An 18,818-nucleotide genomic window follows, 5' to 3' on the forward strand; every position below is an offset into this window, starting at 1 on the left:
GGAAGCAGCCAAGGGCCATGAACTTCCACCACATCATCTGATAGCAGCATGGCCAGTGGATAAGCACCCTACACACTGGCAGGCTGATTTTATAGGACTGTTTTTACCTGACTCAGTTACCACCAGTGGAGGCAGTTTCATGGGTGCCATGTTAGCAAAGACCCTAAAAACAGCTTCCCTTGCCCACATTGTTCATCTCTTAAAAATGACTTTTCATACCTTTGAGCTCAGATAAGTGTGGAGCCAATTCATTTATTGGAAGAAACCACCTATACAACACAAAGATCAAAAGTATCACCCAGCCTCGTGAATTAACTAACAAACTAATCAAGCCGTAATGGGTGAGATGCATTGTGGCAGGTCACAGGTCATATGAAAGCTTCTGAACACCTTATAATTAATATAAAGTCCCTTTACAATCTGGTATGAACATGTTGTGGAAACTCCTTCAGCCAATAGCCTTTTAGATACCAGCCCGCTTTGGGCATGGTCTCATGCACTATAAATGTAGACAAAGAAAGTGTGTGTGGCTCTCTTTGCTGCTGGATTTGGTTCCAGTTCCCAGTGCACTCAGAGGATTGTGGATCACTAGCTACCCTTACTATGAGTTTATCCCTAAATTAATAACTCTTTTTTATACTCCATTCCGGGTTATTGTGGAACTCTTCGAATTTTACCCAGACAATGATATGATTCTTATTTCCTCTGCTCTAAGCCCACTGTTAGTGAGCAACCTTGGAGGAAAATACAAGAAAACCCAGGACACATCAACATTAAAAAAAAAGCAAGGAAAATCCCCCTGCCAATACCAAATATAAATGAATTTACAAAGTTATTGCTCACACATATACATACACAAGGGTGAATTTCTGAAGGCCACCAATATAGTTGGACAGCTGGTATAGTGGCTGTATTCAAAAGTCAAGCTCCCTCCATTTGAAACATCTATAATGCACTCTATAAATAAGGACTTTGAAAAGCACATTCATACTTTAGCTCCAAGAAAATACACATCTCAACACCAGAGCTCATGCGGAATGGATATAATATGTTGGTTATAAAATTGTTTTGAGTCTTAGTGAAAGGGCACTCTTCCCTGGGGTAACAGTTATAATTAACACCTTCCTTTCAAATGCAGAAGCTTTCCAGGACCTTATGAATGAATGACCTGAGACGCTAAGGAAGTCCCCACCAAGGCTGCCACTGCCCCTGTTAAACACCACGCACATCCACGTCCATACAGCTGGAGCCCAATAGTGTCCACTGCTGAGACCAGTAAGGCAGAGGCTCCCAAAGTCATCGTCAGTGAACAATCCAAAAAAGACTCCCCACCCCAAGCCCTCTTCTGTGAACTTCCCAGGGGACCCTTCCCTTAGGAGAGGTTACATCTCTGCCTAAGAGAGTTGGTAATTTTCCATCTTCTGGTATGTATCCAGGCCAAAGAAATCTCTTTAACCATCGTCCTCACTCAATTACATTTTTAAAGGACTCGTGGTCAGAATATAATCCAATCATTTGAAAGAAGCAACTGCTAATACAGCAGGAGAAGGAACATCCCTAGCTATTAATCACTGTTCTCTGGCCATGGCTCATCCCATGGAAGATGCATTTGTATAGCTCCAGGTCACATCAAATGGCTGACCCGGTCACCTGTTCACAACTACAGGGTCCCTGCATAGTATCACACATCCTGGGTAGGAACACAATAACGCTGGAGCCTCAACTGCCTTCCAAAAGGAAGAGAAAAATGAAATGTAAAGTCAAACCTAATGCAGAACGGAGTAATTAGGGGTCTGAAAGCGACTTGAACCCCTGCCGCCTCTTTCATGTGGATGTGACTTCAGATGTGTAAGGTCACAGGCAAGTTCATATTCATGCACACTTTCTTAACACTCAAGGGCTCATCTTAAAGAACTTCCAAGTGGAGCAGAGATGTAAAAGATCCTTTAATTCAATGCTAAGGCTACAGCATAGCCTGATCTCAGCATTTACATGCTCTCCAATCTACTGTTGCCAAGTGAAGGGGCTTTGTTTAAATTTTCTTAGGAAATTTACTGATTTATCTGAATTATGACCTTTGGGATCAAGAAACATTTTCCTGTGTATGAAGAGTATTCCCATGGACACTTCAAATGCGATAAACTTAAACAAATGCCACATGACAGAGTGCAAAGCAGCGCTTATATAAAAACACTGCAGAGGTGTGTAAAACTGGCTATAGACTGTCTATGCAGCTTGTCCACTTCTGTGTGAGGTCGCCTACTCCTCACACAGGCTATAACCAGGCAGAGCCAGAATACCTAATAAATACTCAAAAATACTGGAAAAAGCAGACCCATTTCCAGCACTAACTTTGACAATGTCACAGAAAAGTCTTTTGATGAAATGCGTCTGCTCAGAAGTTTTTTTTTTATTTTAATAACTTCTATTTTTTAAAAAAAATCCATTTTGAGCAATCATTTATAACTTTCCAGCTGATTCACAGTTATACAATTTCCAGTATAGTTATGCAAAGTGAGTAACCCAAGATGATGGAAATCTCTGGGGCACAATGGGATGGTACAGTTCACCTACAACAAATTGGTAAACTGTTTTCTGCTCCGTTTTCACCCTGAGGATCCACTGATGAAGCTTTTGTTCCCCTTGTCAGGAATGCTTTTGTGATGCTCCTCCACTAATCTAAATTCACAGAGCAACAGGGTTGCATTAAGTTAATGCATGCATCCCCAGCTGGTGCGGACAGCAATGCCAAGGTGACACATGCTCACGGGGGAAGTTCTGCAGTCCCGCTACTCTGCAGGCAGCAGAGAGGGGACTCGAGGATGGCAGACAACTGACAGATACTTCTCAACAATTCAAATCTTAAATGGCCAACATCCTTCCTGATATATCTTGACACTGCCATCGCTTATTAAATAATGACAGCTCATTCATGCTTCTTTTTGGATTTCCTCCATGACCGCTTGGTTTCACAGAACAAATTCAAAAGGAGTCTTTGAATCTATTTTACCTGAGATGTCCAGAACTGAGAGAAGTTGACTTAAGACCTCAATCCCTCTTTGACTTCTGGTGATGTCTGTGAAGGTCAGGGATACGGTAGATGGTCCTGGCTGTGGCACTCCCTGATAAGGTCTTGCACCCCTGATACCCGCTCTCTGTGGATGTGGCTACGGATGAGTAGAGCCTGACGGAGGTCCTAACTCAATAGCCACTTTAAGAACAATTAGGAGTTCATCTCAAGGAATCAGTAAGTGGTACTTAGAACACAAGAGCTATGCCAAGCTTGGACACTAACCCATCATGAAACTCAGCACCTGAATTCAACCTACAGAAGACTGGATAGGGACAGAAAAGGGCTTATTTCCCTCGGCAGCAGCCTATGTGACTAGTAGAAGCCAGAGGGGAGCTTTTACCACTCTGATATCTGCTGAAGTGGGCCACAGCCATTAGCACTTCACCTTGGTCTCCCAGCAGAGACACGCTATAACTAGAACCAAGAACCACATGTATACTGGTCCAGTAGAAAGTAGTGGTTTAGGCAATGGGAGTCAGGTGGGGTCAGCCATAAACAAGAATCTTCCCGGACACTAGTGAGTGCCCAGCTCAAGTGGTTAATAACAACTTGCTATGGTCACTTGGACTCAGCTAATAAAACATTCCAAAGACTCTTGGACACCATACTCTGAAAGCTGCGCTTACTGCACTCTTCCTGTTGTCGAGCTGTGTGTGCTTTTACACTGCTCTCATCCGACAGGAGCTGTGTGACCTTTTACAAGCCTCCTTTCTGCCCTCCTCTCCCAGGTTTAACTGCGGTGCAGGGACAATGAGCCAAAAGACTACAAGTCACAGGGACACAGCTCAGTTAGTTAGCCAGAGGGAGAAAGGGAGACATATTCCCCAACTAAAGGAAGGATCATGTTCCCTAAACAGAAACGGAACCTTTGTATTCTCAACCAGACACAGTCCTATCTCCCTAACCAGAGACAAAACTGCCTGCTTCCCAAATAGAACACTGTCCCTCTATCTCAGCGGTAAGGCTAGTTTATCAGAAACCTTGTATTCACATCACCTGTCAGGAGGACCACATCCAGATGCTGAAGCCTCAACAGCATCTGGAAGCCTTCCATCCCATCTACTCTAAGACCGGCCAAAGCAGAAAGACCATCATGATGCTTGCTTCGGCATCAAGCCACACTCAATTCATCCTCCCTGGAGCCCCTTTCTCAGTTTCCATGTAAGCAGACACAAAGTATACCAGAGCCTGGCTGGAGGGGAGCCACAGGCACCCTGGAGTCTGCCCCAATCTCGTTTATGGGGTTCAGATTCTACTGACTAGTAAAATACAGAGATGTTTCTAGTTCCTGAAAATGTCAAAATAGAAACACACGAAGAGTGCCAAGCTAGAAAAGGTAACATAAACAACAGCCAATCCACATGTCAGCCTGTTATTTCTTTATTCATACCTGTGACAGTCCAAACTATAGAAGCATACTCAAGGAAAACTGAACATGGCCTGGCATTCAGAGACAAGAAGCACACAGGTGCACCTACCTGCCTACTTTACCCACATAATACCTTCTGTTACGACACAGGGTGTCTTAAGGTTTTTATTGTTGTGAAGATATACCATGACCATGGCAACTCTTATAAAGGAAAAAATTTAATTAAGGTAGCAGCTTACAGTCCAGAGGTCCAGTCCATTATCATCATAGAGGGGAGCATAGCAGCTTGCAGGCAGACATAGCGCTGGCTACATCTTGATCAAAAGGCATCAGGAAGTGGACACAGTGTCACACTGAGGGAAGCTTGAGCAATTGAGACCTCAAAGCCCACACTTCCTCCAACAAGGCCACACCTCCTAATAGTGCAAGTCCTTTTGCGGGCCATTTTCTTTCAAACCACCAGGCAGGGGCTGGGCTAGGCTGGCTGTACACCCCCAGCTTCCCCTCATTTGTTCATTCCCTGGATATACAGAAGACATCAGGGTCACACACCAACGAAGACCAATGTGTCTCTCCTGATTGTAGGTGAAAGCCTACAAAAGCTGTTGTTTCTTCCATTCAAAAAGCTATTTTGTTTCCCTCCCTCCTGAGAGGCCATCCAGCAAGGTTAGCTAAATTAGGATGTGCACTTGATGTAATAAAACTAAAAAGGTAAATTGGGTGCACATAGGGGTCTCATGCCTAAGTAACCAAATTTAACCGGTTATTTGGGGGGATGGGCATGACAAAATATGCACAGTAATCACCATGGCACCAACTTACAAAGACCGTTGAAATTTGATAGAACCTTCTTGAAATAAATCATCTTCTACAAGTAACAACCCATTGCGAGAGAAACAGTGAGGATACATCTAGTAGACAACAAAACTGCTAAGGTGCATTACCTCAATTACTTTTTAAGGTGTTTCATAAAAATGTTACCAAAAATACCATAAACATAAAAAATACAAAGAAAGAAACTACCTTATGAGTGAAGACTTAAAAGAAAAGACGCATCTTTGATAAAAAGTAATAACAACAAGAAACCCCCTTTTAAGCATTTCGTTCCCTGACATGTTAAGTTTCCTCATCCCCCTTGACAGACCCTTCTGGAATTATGGAAAATCAGAACAGACTGGATCTCAAGTGCATGCTATCCTTTAAGAAAGTAAGTTCACGTCCCAGTGGCAGCTAGGAGAGGAGAAATAGAATGGGGCAGGTGTTTGGGGAAATAGCCTTCTGGGTAGGAAGCTCATGGCCTCGCACAAGCATGTGTCTCTGGGCACTTACAATGAGTTCTGAGTCCCGCCCCATGGAAATGACCGTCCGGTTCACTGTCCTGAGAAGTTTCTCCATGATGATCTGGACATGCCTCTGAGTTGGCCCCTGGAGGGAAGAGACACCGATCAAAGCCAAGATCACAGACCATCAAGGTTCCACAAGCCCAAGCGCCTGCTGCCGAACCCAGCTGCTCTATATAGAGTCAATCAATTATAACCCTTAACGAGATGAAAAACGGCCTTCGTCGAAGACAAATGCCTTCCTGAAGAAAACTCAAGGCCTTTTATTAATTATAGCCCATTAATGATAATTTGTTATATAATCATAGTAAATTAATTTAAGCAAACCTTAAAACTAAAAGCAAATCCATTTAAACAATATAATGTCTATGATCCCTGGTGAGACCGCCAATTAGTCTTGCAGAGATACCTGGCCATCTGTAAACGGAAGGCAGGCAGATAACAGCGCGGACCGCGCTGCGTGTCACTTCCCGATAACTTCACCGTTCACAGAACAGAATGTTTTAGTACCAGTGCAGCAAATTATCTAAAATTCACAGTGCCATGGGGTTTTCCATTAGGGAGAATTTATTCCCTGGCTTAACGCGAAATGGGCCTGTGGATTCTCTTCCATGCACACGGCTTGAGCAGGCAGGCTGCTGGTCTCTGGACAGTCACAAGATCTGTGAGCTTGGCCTACAAGCTCTTTGTCCCGGCTTTAGTCTGAAAAATGCAATGGGCCTAGCATGGGAGCACTGAGGCTGGTCCTGAAGAAGACATCCAAGCCCTGGGCAAGGCTCATGCACCCCATGAGGTGAAGCTATCCCATCATCCAGTAGGGGTTGTAGCTACCCTGGCCGCACACACCATTGGGAATGGGACAGTCAATCACTATTGTCTATCCACCAGATTCTAGGGCAGTAGTAAGGTAAAGCTTTGACTGGTGGTGTTTCCACAGAGGTTTTACTGAGAGCGTGAGACCCATTCTGAGGACGGGTGGCACTGGCTTACAGGGAAGAGCCCTGGACTGAATAAAAAGTGGGAAAAGGAGAAAGCATTCTCCTTGCTCTGTTTCCTGATCTGCCCAGATGGAGGCAAGCAGCCTGCTGTATATAGCTCCAGAGAGAACCTGGCCCAGTATCCTGCACCCCCACCCCCCAATGTGTATTTAGTGAAAGCAAGGAGAAGTAGCTAGCTCAGCATGAAAGATTTGCTGCTCAAAGGAACATGTAGAAGTGTGTGTGTGTGTGTTGACCAGGAAGGTGTCCAGGTAATGCAGGAAAGAGTTCAGAACAAACTCTATCTACCTAAAATCCTGATGAGATCCAGGGACAAAGACAGGTGAGGGAGCCATAGGACACCAGAGTTCACTCCCAGTCTTGCTCATGAGGTTCAGTCTCCACTTACTGTTAACACACAGAAGTGTTTCTATCCGGATTCCAGAAATGCCTGGAGGATCAGTGACATTACCTGTGACATATACCTGTTCGACCCAGATGCAGATTAGAAAAATAAAAAGACCCCCCTCCCCCCAAAGACATTTTAGTGTTTAGAAATACAAGAGAGAGCTGCAAAGCTCAGAAAGCTCTGGAAGCTTCTGCCTACGGTGAATAGTGCAGAAAGCTGCCAGAAGGACAGGTGGTTCGGTTCATGTAACACTTAATAAATGCAGGAACTATAAAAAGGGATGGATAATCAGCCTCCGCAGCCTTTACCTGACCTGCAGGATGAGAACTTTGGCCTTGGGAAGCATCTTACTAAGAAAGCATAGGAAAATGAAAACTTAATTTCAGTTCAGAAGGGTGAATGCTGCAAAGTAAAAAAATCATGACGCACACACAAAAATAATTCAAGGGTAAAATTCTACAGAAATAAAAGCTGAAAATGAAGGTCAATGCTTTTCCCACAAGGCAGTTCTGTTTGTGGCATGTTTCCAAGGCTTGGACAAGGCTGGTGAGGCTGCCCATGGTCTGATCTCCATGACTTACCACATCCTTCCGGTAGAGCACCTCCAGGATGTTGCTGAGCAGCTGGCAGCATGCCTCCAGGTCCTCCTGCCTCTCCAGGTGGTACTTGAGCTGGTCTGTCATCATGGGGAGCAGGATCTCTCTGCAGTCTGCATAGAACACAGGGTTGTCAGTCAGCAGGAGACACCAAGGAAGCCCTGGGGTCTGCAATGGTGTATCCTCTCAAGTGTCTGATTCACAAGGTGCACGATGGAAACTGACATCTGCAGAGGCTGATGGCTTGACCACCAGGAAGCCATTTCTGAGGCTGTCAATCATTCATAGAGGGGTACCTACATGTTTTTGCAGGTCTCTGTACAAACATACAAGTCACAAACATGCATATCACATATAAACACACACACACACACATCCATGCAGTTGCACATTTGACAGGTTATCTACTACTGTCTCTTACTTTCAATTCATTTATTTGCAATAGTAAAGGGAGTACTCCCTCCATCAAAAACAATTCAAACTGCAGATTTCCAGTCATTTCCTAGACCAAACAGACAGGATCCCCTTCTTAAGTGAAAGAGCTTGGGGAATGGGACAATGGTATACAGCCCTTCCCTCCCAGACAAACTCCCTGGAGTAGACCGAAGAAGTGGGAATGAGAAGACAGAAATTAGGGGCAGAGAAACAAGACTGCGAACAAAAACGGGAGTTGAGGACCAGGTCGGAAAATGTTTGTGTTTTTCATTCGTGGTTTAGTTGAGAACATGGCCGGAATATCACCAACAGAAGAGCAACATGGGCACAGATTGATGGTGAAACAAAATTCCTAATGGTCTCTTCTGGTTTGGAAAATGAGCTGAGTCCTGGCAGCATCCACTTTCCAAAATGACCTGCCTGTTTAGAGCCCCAGATTCTGAAACCAGCCCAGCCATCATGGCCTCCTTTAAGATGCAAAGAAGGTGAGCATCAGAGCTCTGGAACAGGAAATAGATGTAGCTGGTTTTCAGGATTGTACACTTTAGGATTTACGACATTAATGATACATAAAAGCATGTTTTGCATTAATGTTCCCCGAGTTTTTTACGGAAGGACAAAGAAATCACACAGCAATGGAAGAGCTCCTCCACACCTTCAGAAGTACACCCTGAACTCAAACACACACAGTCAGCTTTCCCAAGGACAACAGTTTAATGAGAGACTGGGGAGGTAGGCACAGGGCAGGACAAATGAGACATAATGCAAGCCCTTCTGCTCAATGGTCTGTCGGTGGGACACATGTAGGGTGCTCAACCAGGGCGATCTCAAATTCACTTGGATCTTCTCTCTTAGGGAGAGACTAGGAGGAATTCCTGAACCAGGAGTGTGGCCCGGGCACATATTTATGATGAGTAGTCTCCACTGTCAACTGGACAGGAGTGAGAACGGCCTCAACAAGACAGCTCTAGAGCCTCTGTGGGGCGTTCCGGAGAGCTAAGACTGAGGAGGGGAGAGGCACTCTGATTGTGGGTGGGGCTAGCCCATGGGTTTGGGTTCTGGAGTGAACAGGAGTGAAGACAATGACAAGGCCAGCTGAGCCAGGATTCCCTGCCCTTTGCTTCCTGTTCTGTAGGAATGTGAGGTGGTGGGGAGGGACAGCTAGTGCTGTTCCTGCCATCATGCCTCCTCCCCAAGTGGGACAAAATAAACTTTTACTCCCCTAAGTTGACTCTTGCCAGATATTTGGTCATGGAGATAAAAATAAAAACCTTATGTAATCCAATGAGAATATGTGGCTTTACTTGTTGAACCATTATTTTAATAATCAATCCCTGTGCAGATGTAATGCATCAAACAATAAGCACTGCAGGCCAGCACTGCTGCTCATGACACAAGGAGCTGTGGAGAATCCTGCAGGAAGTCAGGGACAGAGGGCACAGCACACAGCAAGGGTGCTGTCTGAGCCAGAAAGTAGGCCCCTTTGTGTCTGGGTTTCCTGTGTTAGAAAGACTCCATCTGAATTCCCTACGATCTCTCCTATCCCTTCCAATGACCCTGATGGGAGAGCTAAACTGTTTCACAGGTAGGACTGTGCCCTTTGAGCTCCAGAGACAACTCCAACACGCCAAGGTATGCTGCCACTCAGAAGATGGACGGATGGGAGAATAGTCCCAAGATAGACTGTCCAAGGGAAACAATACAAGAAAGTGACCCCTAGATCATGCTATCAACAACAAAACAGCCCCAGATGCTTTTGCCATAGAACCTCAAAGCTCACAGGCTAGATCCACTCTCATTTATGCTACGGCTGCTGCCTCCAGCCATATGTAAGACCTAATGCAGTGAAACCTTCCAGATCAATGTGTCAGAAGGATCCCTTGGGGAACAGTGCCCAAGCCCCACCCTCCCAGAGAGCCCCAATTCAATGCCTCTAGTTGAGTCCTCTTTCACTTATACTAGAAACACATGATCCCACCCAACCCAATGTGCTCAACTGAACATGGAGCAAGCCCTGAGCTATGTCTGTCCATCTGGTTACTATCTATATGACTGCCACTATTCTGGAGGCCATGTGAATTTCGAAGGTATCTCAAATAGAAAAGGGAGAGCTGACAAGCAAATATTCTCAACCTGTGGGTCGAGATCCTTTTGGGGGTGGAATGATCTTTTCACAGAGGTCACCTAAGATATTGGGAAAACACAGATATTTACATTATGATTTATAATGGTAACAAAATGAGAAGTAGAAACAAAAATAATTTTATGGTTGGGGGTCATCACAACTTGAGGGGCTGTATTAAAGGGTTGAGAACCATTGTACTACAGCCTGATGGGTAAAAAGCCTTATGAGCTGGCCAGTACAGCATGCAGGAAGGATGTGTCTCTGAATGGTTGTCAGAGATGGCCCTTTAGGGACCAGATGCCCTGGCCTATGTCCCATCCTTTGGCCCTATTTGTCTGTTGTACTGGGAAAGCAGCAGTGGCCCACACTGTTCTCAGAGCTAATTGAGTGTGCTGGTTCTGTCTGTATTACCTCAGGGTAAAGGAGTATGTCTGTGTGCCCAGCTCAGGCAGGGAGATACTACCCACCATGTTTGGTTCCCTCACAGGAACACCCAGCACTTTCCCCGCCCCTACATCTGGTCACTTCACTTGTCTATCATGCTGTCTTGGTGAGAATCAATTCCACAGATAGTCTGTCATGTTTAAAGCTAGTTCAAGCTGGATTTGAAGACACACATTTGTAATTCCAACTTCAAAAGGCCAAGACAAGAGGACAGTTGTGAGTTCAAGTCTATCTGGGTTACTTAATGGGAACCAGGTTAGCCTGGGTGACATTGTGTTGAGAAAACAAAACACACCAAAAGTAGAGCGATGTCCTTCTCTCAGCTCCCCCAGGAGATGAAAAGTCATTGGCTATCCTTTCTGACAGGTGAGTGTCGAGCTGTGCAGGAATAATGGGGGTGAGAAGACAGGAACTGTGACAATCGGTGTGTGAGGGAGGACATGGCATGAAGCACTCTGCTGAGCCACTAGGAAAGATCCCCAGGGCCAGCAGCACCACCATCAGAAAATTCTCTCTGCATTCAGCTCCACATCTGAACACAGATGGACAGACCCACCAGACAGATCAGTAGGTCTGCCCCACAGGCAGAAATCACCCTGCCCAAACAAGGGGTCTGGGGCAGGCCTTCGAGAATACAGAGAGGCTCATCGCACTGCCCATCATTGTGCCATCAGAAACCCACTACACACCTCAGAGGAAGAAACACTTGCTTCCAGCATCTTTTGGGGGACCAGAGCCAGGAGCAAAGGAGTTACGCTCTACGCCTCCAAGTCCAAATCCACGGGCCACCATAAATACCGACTGCTTTAACTATGTTTCTTTTCCATGGAAGGGAAACTCGGTGAGAGTTGTCTCTTATTCTCTTTAACAGGAATAATCTCAGCATATAAACTAAGATCTGAGTATGTGTGTGTGTCTATGTGTGCATATATAAATGTGTGCATGTGTGCTTGTCTGTGTGCATATGTGTGTGCGTGTGCAGGTTTCTCTCCCTTAGAGGCAGTTGGTTAGTATGTACCTCCACACACATTCCTTTCCTCTGTGAACCACAGCAATTCACACCTGCTAAGTGGTGAGGAATGTCCCACTGTCCGCAGCAGCCCAGCCCCATCCTTGGCAGAGAGCTGAAGGACAAACACGCCCCAGCAAGAGAGCCTCCCCCTTCCTGGAGATCTGGTTTTACTGGATGGTTTCCAACCCAGTCTGAACCAGAGCGCACAGCTGAAGGAGAGGGCAGGCAGGCGTGTGTGCCGACTCCCTTTACTATGCAAGCACATGCAGAGGACATGGAAGCTAAAGGGCATGTGATGAAAAGCAGATCTACTGTCCAGTACTATTCCCAGGACTCAATCAATGGTAGCTGTCAAAATTAGAATTTGTATTACTGTGTATATGATGTGCAAGGCCAGGCACCTTGCACCCTGAATGAATGTAAACTAGGAAAATTAATGTGTTAGGATCACCTTAGAATGGCTCTACCCACAAACTAACTAATCTGCTTCCTGCTTCCAAAGAATGGCTATTACAAAATTATATATATATTTGAGACAAGGTCTGTCAGTGTAGCCCAGGCTATACTACAAGTCATAATCCTATCACAGTTACCTAAATATTGGAGTTATAAACACATACCATATTTGCCAAAAACAAAAACACTTCATGTTTAATGGGACTTTTCTTAGCCTGTATTTCAACCTACAAAAGTTAAATGTTCTTAAGAAATTTTAAATCATAGTAGTATCAGCTACATCATGGGTGGAGGTACACACCTGCAGGAGAGGGTTTTACAACCTCTGACAGCTGAGGCAGAGCTGTCCTGCCACATGAGGGACATTCCAACTGATCATGTATAATGCTCTTTCACAAAGACAGAATATCCTATCCAGAAAGCCAGTAAAACAAAATAAGTAGCCTGAATCCATTCTTCAGCACAATAAAAATAAAAGCTAATATTAAAGGAAAAACAGATTTTTACATATTTTAAATCAATAATTGACACATAGCCTAGTATTGTAATTCTGGTCAAAAGTCCATGGCTGGGAGGTAACAGCCCCTAGGGCAGAACATTCTATTGCCATTTTGCTAAATGGTCATCCTGTCAAAGGGCCTTCTAAATGTGTATGTTTACAACCATAGAACTGGATTTAATTATAATAAATGAATTGCAAGTTCAAATGTTTAAAAGTGGTGTTTAATCCAGTTACTGCAAACAACTGTTAAGAATAATAAATTGTAATATACAATGAAAACTAAAGATCCAGAGTCTCTGACAGGGTAAGAATTTAGCATTTAAATTGTGCTATAAGTTACAACGCAATGAACTTCTCTCAGACTCAACATGGATAAAAGAATATAAAGCGTGGCATTAGTGAGTTTGAGATAGAATTCGCACGGCAATGACATTCTGGATAAAATATGTGACTGACTTGCATTGCTTCAAACTACATTTGCTGAGGACGAGGGAATTTAAAATGACACCCAAGGCTTGTAGTCTGCGCCTGCAGGAAGCACAAGCTAAGTTTGTATGGAGTTTTTTTTTGCTTTTATGAATGAGGTCCCCTCTGCTTCAAGGTCACAGCTCTCTCTGACCACTCACCCCATCACAGGAGAACCCGGGGCCATCATGGTACCTGTCAGCATCCACTGGAGGCATAGATACAGGAAAGATAACTGTCCTATTTTTGCATTGCTATGGACCCACACTCCATACAAATTGCCATGGGGATGACACCACCCACCCTGCCATGCTCTCCCCTCACCATGTTCTGCAATGGTCACAGACTCCAATCATTAACATCTGCTCATCTGCAGCTGTGAGGACCAAGGCCAGGATGATTAATGCTCGGGTAATGGGCACAGAGTAAAAAATATTAATCTTTATAAAAGGTATTCAACGGGCATCATCGGCTTATAAATGTCCAAGCAGAATATTCGTCTATAACCCCATTACAGCTCTACATTAAAATAAGACACAAAAATGAGAATGAATTTGTCCATTTAAAGCATTCATTTTTATGAACACTGAGTAATGTGCTTCTTAATTTTTAGTTCGGTCACATTAAACAAATGATCCATAAAGTGCATTTAATAACCTTGTGTGTGTTGCATAGAACCAAAAGCCAGAATAACACTTTTAATGAGAATTAAACAGTAAGAGCCATATTAATGGGAAATGCGTGCTATTCATCTTTTATAGACAATCATCTTGTTTTCCTACCATTTAGGAACCCTGTGCCCACGTTTCAATATGCTCAAGTGATTTTCTCCATCTACGTGAGTCTTTAAGCAGAAGTAGCTCCAAGACTATATCCATGCTAGACGGGGGTCATAGAAGCCATCGACTGATCTCCAGATTGCACAGATGTGGGGAACAGGAACCTGGTGACAGACACAGTCAGCAACTGTACTGCTAAGCAAAAGCTGGGCCAGCATTAGCCACTGCACTCCCACGCCACAGAACTTGGTTATAAAAGACCCATGACTGAGCACATACATGTAGGCATGTATAAATGTCAAGGTCAAAGCCACTTCCATAAGAATCATTTTTAAGTACAAAATTATGAGACTGGGCAGTGCCAGGCAAAAAAAAAAAAAAAAAATAGCAGTAAATCACACTTGCCACTACAGCTTTCCTTTAGGAAAGCTGTTTGCTGATTTGTGGAACTGAATCTTCGCATGAACCCAGCCCAGCATTTCCCCTCCTGGCAGCTGGGCCGCACCTTGTAAAGTATTCTGGTCAGAACGGTGTCACTTGCCTGTGTGCTAAAAGAATCAAAAATGTGGCAATCTGTGATTCAGCCTTGAGGTACCTAGTGTCATGGAATCTTAATTGAGAGGATGACAGAGCAAGTGAGAGGCTCTGGAAATGGGAAGGGTGAGCAGAGAAGCATGGAGACTGTCAAACAAGGGGGAGCAAAACTCAGTGAGCAATGTTGACTGCTACCCAAACGAATGACCGAAATCCCAGTCCCAAGGCCTTCTGGTGGAAAGAGAAAACTGATCCTCCCAAGTCCTCTGAACCCCGACATGCACACTCTGGCAGGCACGCAGGTACACACACAGAATAATAAATAAACATTAAAAAGATATTTTAAAAACTAGTCAAATGTATGTTTCCAGTGTATGGGCATGAGACCTTGGAGAGGAGAAGTCATGTTAAAAAGAGCACTGGGCAGAAGACACTCTTGGCCTTTGAGACTGGCAAGGTACAACAGGAAAGGTGAAGTTCTAGTAGAATCTCCGTATGGTATGGCATCTCCTCTGGTAAACTGAATGAAAAGCCAACAGAAAGGCTATAAATGAGCCTCATGTCAATACATATGAAAAGCACCATAGCCTGAAATAAAATGGCAGGAAAGGAAGAACGTCTACTGTCTCAGTCAAGAGAAGCAGGTCATAGATGGGGCTTGGCGGTTTGACAAAGAATTCTATAATTGTGATTGGCTGTGGAGGAGAATCTCAACACATGGAAGAGATGAAAAGAGATATAAGATACATGGTTTCCAGAAAACTGAGGAAAGAGGTGCTGCCAGCTGATCTAGTTGGTAGCCAAAGACACCGCACTTGGACAGAGGGGTTCTAAACACTCTTGGTGGCTCAAGAGAAACAGAGGTGTGTGTTAAAACATGTGGGTGAAGGCAGGATGGTCTGTGCCATTGAAGGTAGATTTGTGCAGTTGCTGTGGCCGGGTAAAGTTATGACACAAAATCCTAGCAGATGCCAATTGGGGCTTTTCCTTGTTCAGGACATCATTTTATATAGTGACCACTGAACTCTCGGGACCTAGAAAGAATGAAGAGCTGTAGAGCTGAGGAATTAGCTTTCCAGGTACCTGGTGACAGCATGATTAGGTATGAGACAAATGGGGACAGCCTCTTCTTGGACTGCCCTTCCTATATCAGCACTAAACAGCAAAGGTAGAAGCCTGCCCCGAGGTGGGCTCAAAGTAGAGTCAACAGTGGCTAATATTTAGATGAGTAACACCATAAGGTACTGTTGGTTCTAGCAATCTGATCACAAACTACAACCCTCCTACAGCCACCCCACAGAAAGAGAAGAGAAAAACTATCAAAACCCCATGAACATGAGAACAACACCATATGATTTATTTATGCTTAATTTACAGACGTGTTCATTTATCGATTTGTTTGTACTATTTTTCCTTGCTGTGCATAGCACTGAAGTAAATTCAGCTTTCAGAGAGAATTACTCATGCAGTGGGCATGAAACGGTATAAGGAGTAAGGATGATGGATCTGAAACAAGTTGGAGCCTTAATCAGCACCAAGGTGGTGGACAGCTCCCTGCCTGGGAGTTTGCTTACAGACAAGGTTTCTTATTTAACCCTCATGCCCTCCTCTGTAAATGGAGTCAATTAGTCTTTTCTGGTTCTACATTTTTATGTGGATAATGCTGAAGGCTCTCAGAGGGCTCAAACTGGCTAACCAAAAATCCTGAACACTTGGTAGGTGATCAATAAATGATGGCGGACTTAAAATGGTATAATTAAGAAACTCCCCCAAAAGTGTTAACAAGTGGCCTCTGGACAAACACGTAAAATGAAAGACAGAGGAGAGACCTACAGAATGAGGGAAGAAAAAGGTACTACATAACAGATCAAGACTTAACGTTTCCTTGAGGCATTGGGGGGGGGGGGGGGCACACAACATGGGAGAGAAAGCGATGTTTATATTCCAGCATTATTTCACAGCTGGCAGCATTCATTAGCAGTCATCAGCACAGTTATCTAATTAAAGAGTTCCAGAATGCCGTATGAGTAGGACATTAAGTGACTGTGGCAAAATTAGCCCCAACCCCAATTTTTCCTCTGTGCATAACATCTATCAAGTTAACAAAACTACTTGAGAATAGCTCGGGGTTTTATATCTGGTTTTTCACAGAAGAAAAACTCAAGAAATATTGTTTTGATTTGTTGATGGATCAAAGCATTAAAACAACATATTTTATTCTAGTTCTGCATGAAACAACTTCCCATGTGTATGAGCTAAAGAAACAGAAATTGATGAACCGGGCAATTTTTATAGATAGATGCTTTCTGCGTAGGGTCTGGCTAGTGTGAAGAAACTGTGGCTTCAGTGTTTCCTAATACCCAAATCCTGAGAGGTGCATGGGCATCGCCCAAGGCCTTAGAAAGGCTGCTGTAACTAATGTTCCTGCCATTAGCAAAGAGTTTTACTCCGTTTGATCACTGGGAGAATTATTCACCTTGGAAAGAAGAATGAAACACATCATTTAAAGTCCTTCGCCCTGAATTTTAAAGAGGCTTCCTATTATTCAAAACTGAGGATAAATGAGTTTTCACAGGGCAGGTGAGCCCTGCTGGAAAAGGGGTCTGCCCTTAGTTTGATTTCTGTGCCTCTGATAAAAGACACTTGACAACAAACAACTTGGAGAGAAAAGAACTTACCTTCCTCTACTTACAGGCCACAGCCCATCATTGGGGGCTATCAGGGCAGGGACAGAAAGGAGGGACCTGAAGATAGGATGGCATGCTATTCCACTTAGCATTACCTCTGGCCAGGAACACATTTATAGTCCAGGGAATACATCAGGGACCAGAGGATGCTGCTTGTTAGCTGGCTCTTACTCAGGTTTATTTTTCCACTCACACCTAGAGTTCTTAGAAAGCCCATGCTGGCCACAGCAAACCGGACACTCCTGATTCAGTTACTAAAGGTGATAATCCTCCATTAACAGAGCCACAGGCCTTCCTGATATAGGCAACTCCTGACTCAAGGCTTTCCTCTCAGTTGACTTTGGGTTGTATCAAATTAATAATTATAGCTGGCTAGGACAGGGTGCTAGGATAGGGAAGGAAGGAAGGAGTATAAGATGGCCAGGGTTTGAAAGAATGGCTCCCTTCCTCCTCCTCCTCATAGTAAAGAGTCCAGTCACCAGGAAGGCAACAGCCGAAGTCTGTCAAAGAACAGCAGGTCTAGAAAAAGATCATCCACCAGGGTATTAAAACACTACCAAGACCAAGACTTGCTACCACACTACACAGATACCATCAATGTCACTCATCCAATCCCACACTCTAAAATCAACAAGCACACACAAGGAAAAGCACATAGCAAGCTGTGGAAAGGAAACCTGTCAATCGCCTAGGCCATTGTAAGGATGGGAACATGAAAAGACCATGTCCAGAAAAACAAGGAAGCTATTCCATGTTAATTAGAACAAACTTCCCCAGGGTCTAGGATCCAGAAGAGAAGGCACATGTGCACAAGGAGAACGTTCTGAAGGGAAAGCCCCTTCCCTCAAAGGCCTCCTGTAAACAAAAGGACTTCTCGAGACTAGCCTACAAGGTGATGATCGTCAGGTAGGACTCAATTTACCCCAATTTCCATGCCATCAATGGAAAAGAATTTTGTGGGCCTAAATCCTATACTCGGTGTTCTCATGCTTAATTTAATTACACCACAACTTTTCATTTCTATAACAAGATTTAAGCTTTAATTTCCCCAGCTTTCATCAGATAAGTGGGCAACAACATAATCACATGGAAACAAAGCGGCAAATGTACAAATTATGAGACGTCAACCTTCCTTCTCTTTGTATCTTGCTTTGAGAATCTGCTCGCTCCACACCACAGATGATATCCAAGAGTCATCATTCTGCACGGCACATAATCTGTTCAGCCAGCTTTCAAGTAGGCAAGTCACATCAGAGCCCAGGCTCGAAAGCCATTACCACCCATTCAGTGGTTCTCATGCACCGCATGCCAATGAGCCCAAAGCCCTTCACCTCAGCAGAGGAACAAAAACAGGACATCCGAGGCAGATGGATGGGGATGGATGGGGGATAGCAGCACAGGGACTGGGATCTACCCTCAGTCAGGAACACTGCCATGCACTGAGGAACTGCTATCTATGCAATTGCAGAGTCTTGGATTTGCTTTAGAGTCTGATTATTGTTGGGTAATGGGAGTATATGTGTATATATTCTAGCTTTCTTTCCACTCTTCTATATTCTGGTAATGTCCCTCTTTTATTCCATGTGAACATAAGCAGATCCATCCTCCCCCATGT

General features: G+C 44.2%; 1 protein-coding gene across 2 annotated transcripts in view; it reads right to left on the reverse strand.

Annotated features, from left to right (window-relative positions):
* Window positions 1-18,818, reverse strand: part of Dock1 (dedicator of cytokinesis 1) — a 497,567-nt gene that overhangs the window by 289,921 nt on the left and 188,828 nt on the right. For both annotated transcript variants that reach the window (XM_057777087.1, XM_057777086.1), the window contains exons 26-27: window positions 7,750-7,877; window positions 5,772-5,867 (exon numbers count right to left, since the gene is read on the reverse strand). In XM_057777087.1, coding sequence (XP_057633070.1) covers window positions 5,772-5,867; window positions 7,750-7,877 — 224 coding nt within the window. The remainder of the gene's footprint in view (window positions 1-5,771; window positions 5,868-7,749; window positions 7,878-18,818) is intronic.

This window comes from Chionomys nivalis, chromosome 8 (assembly GCF_950005125.1).
Source record: "Chionomys nivalis chromosome 8, mChiNiv1.1, whole genome shotgun sequence".
Taxonomy (NCBI): Eukaryota; Metazoa; Chordata; class Mammalia; order Rodentia; family Cricetidae; genus Chionomys; species Chionomys nivalis.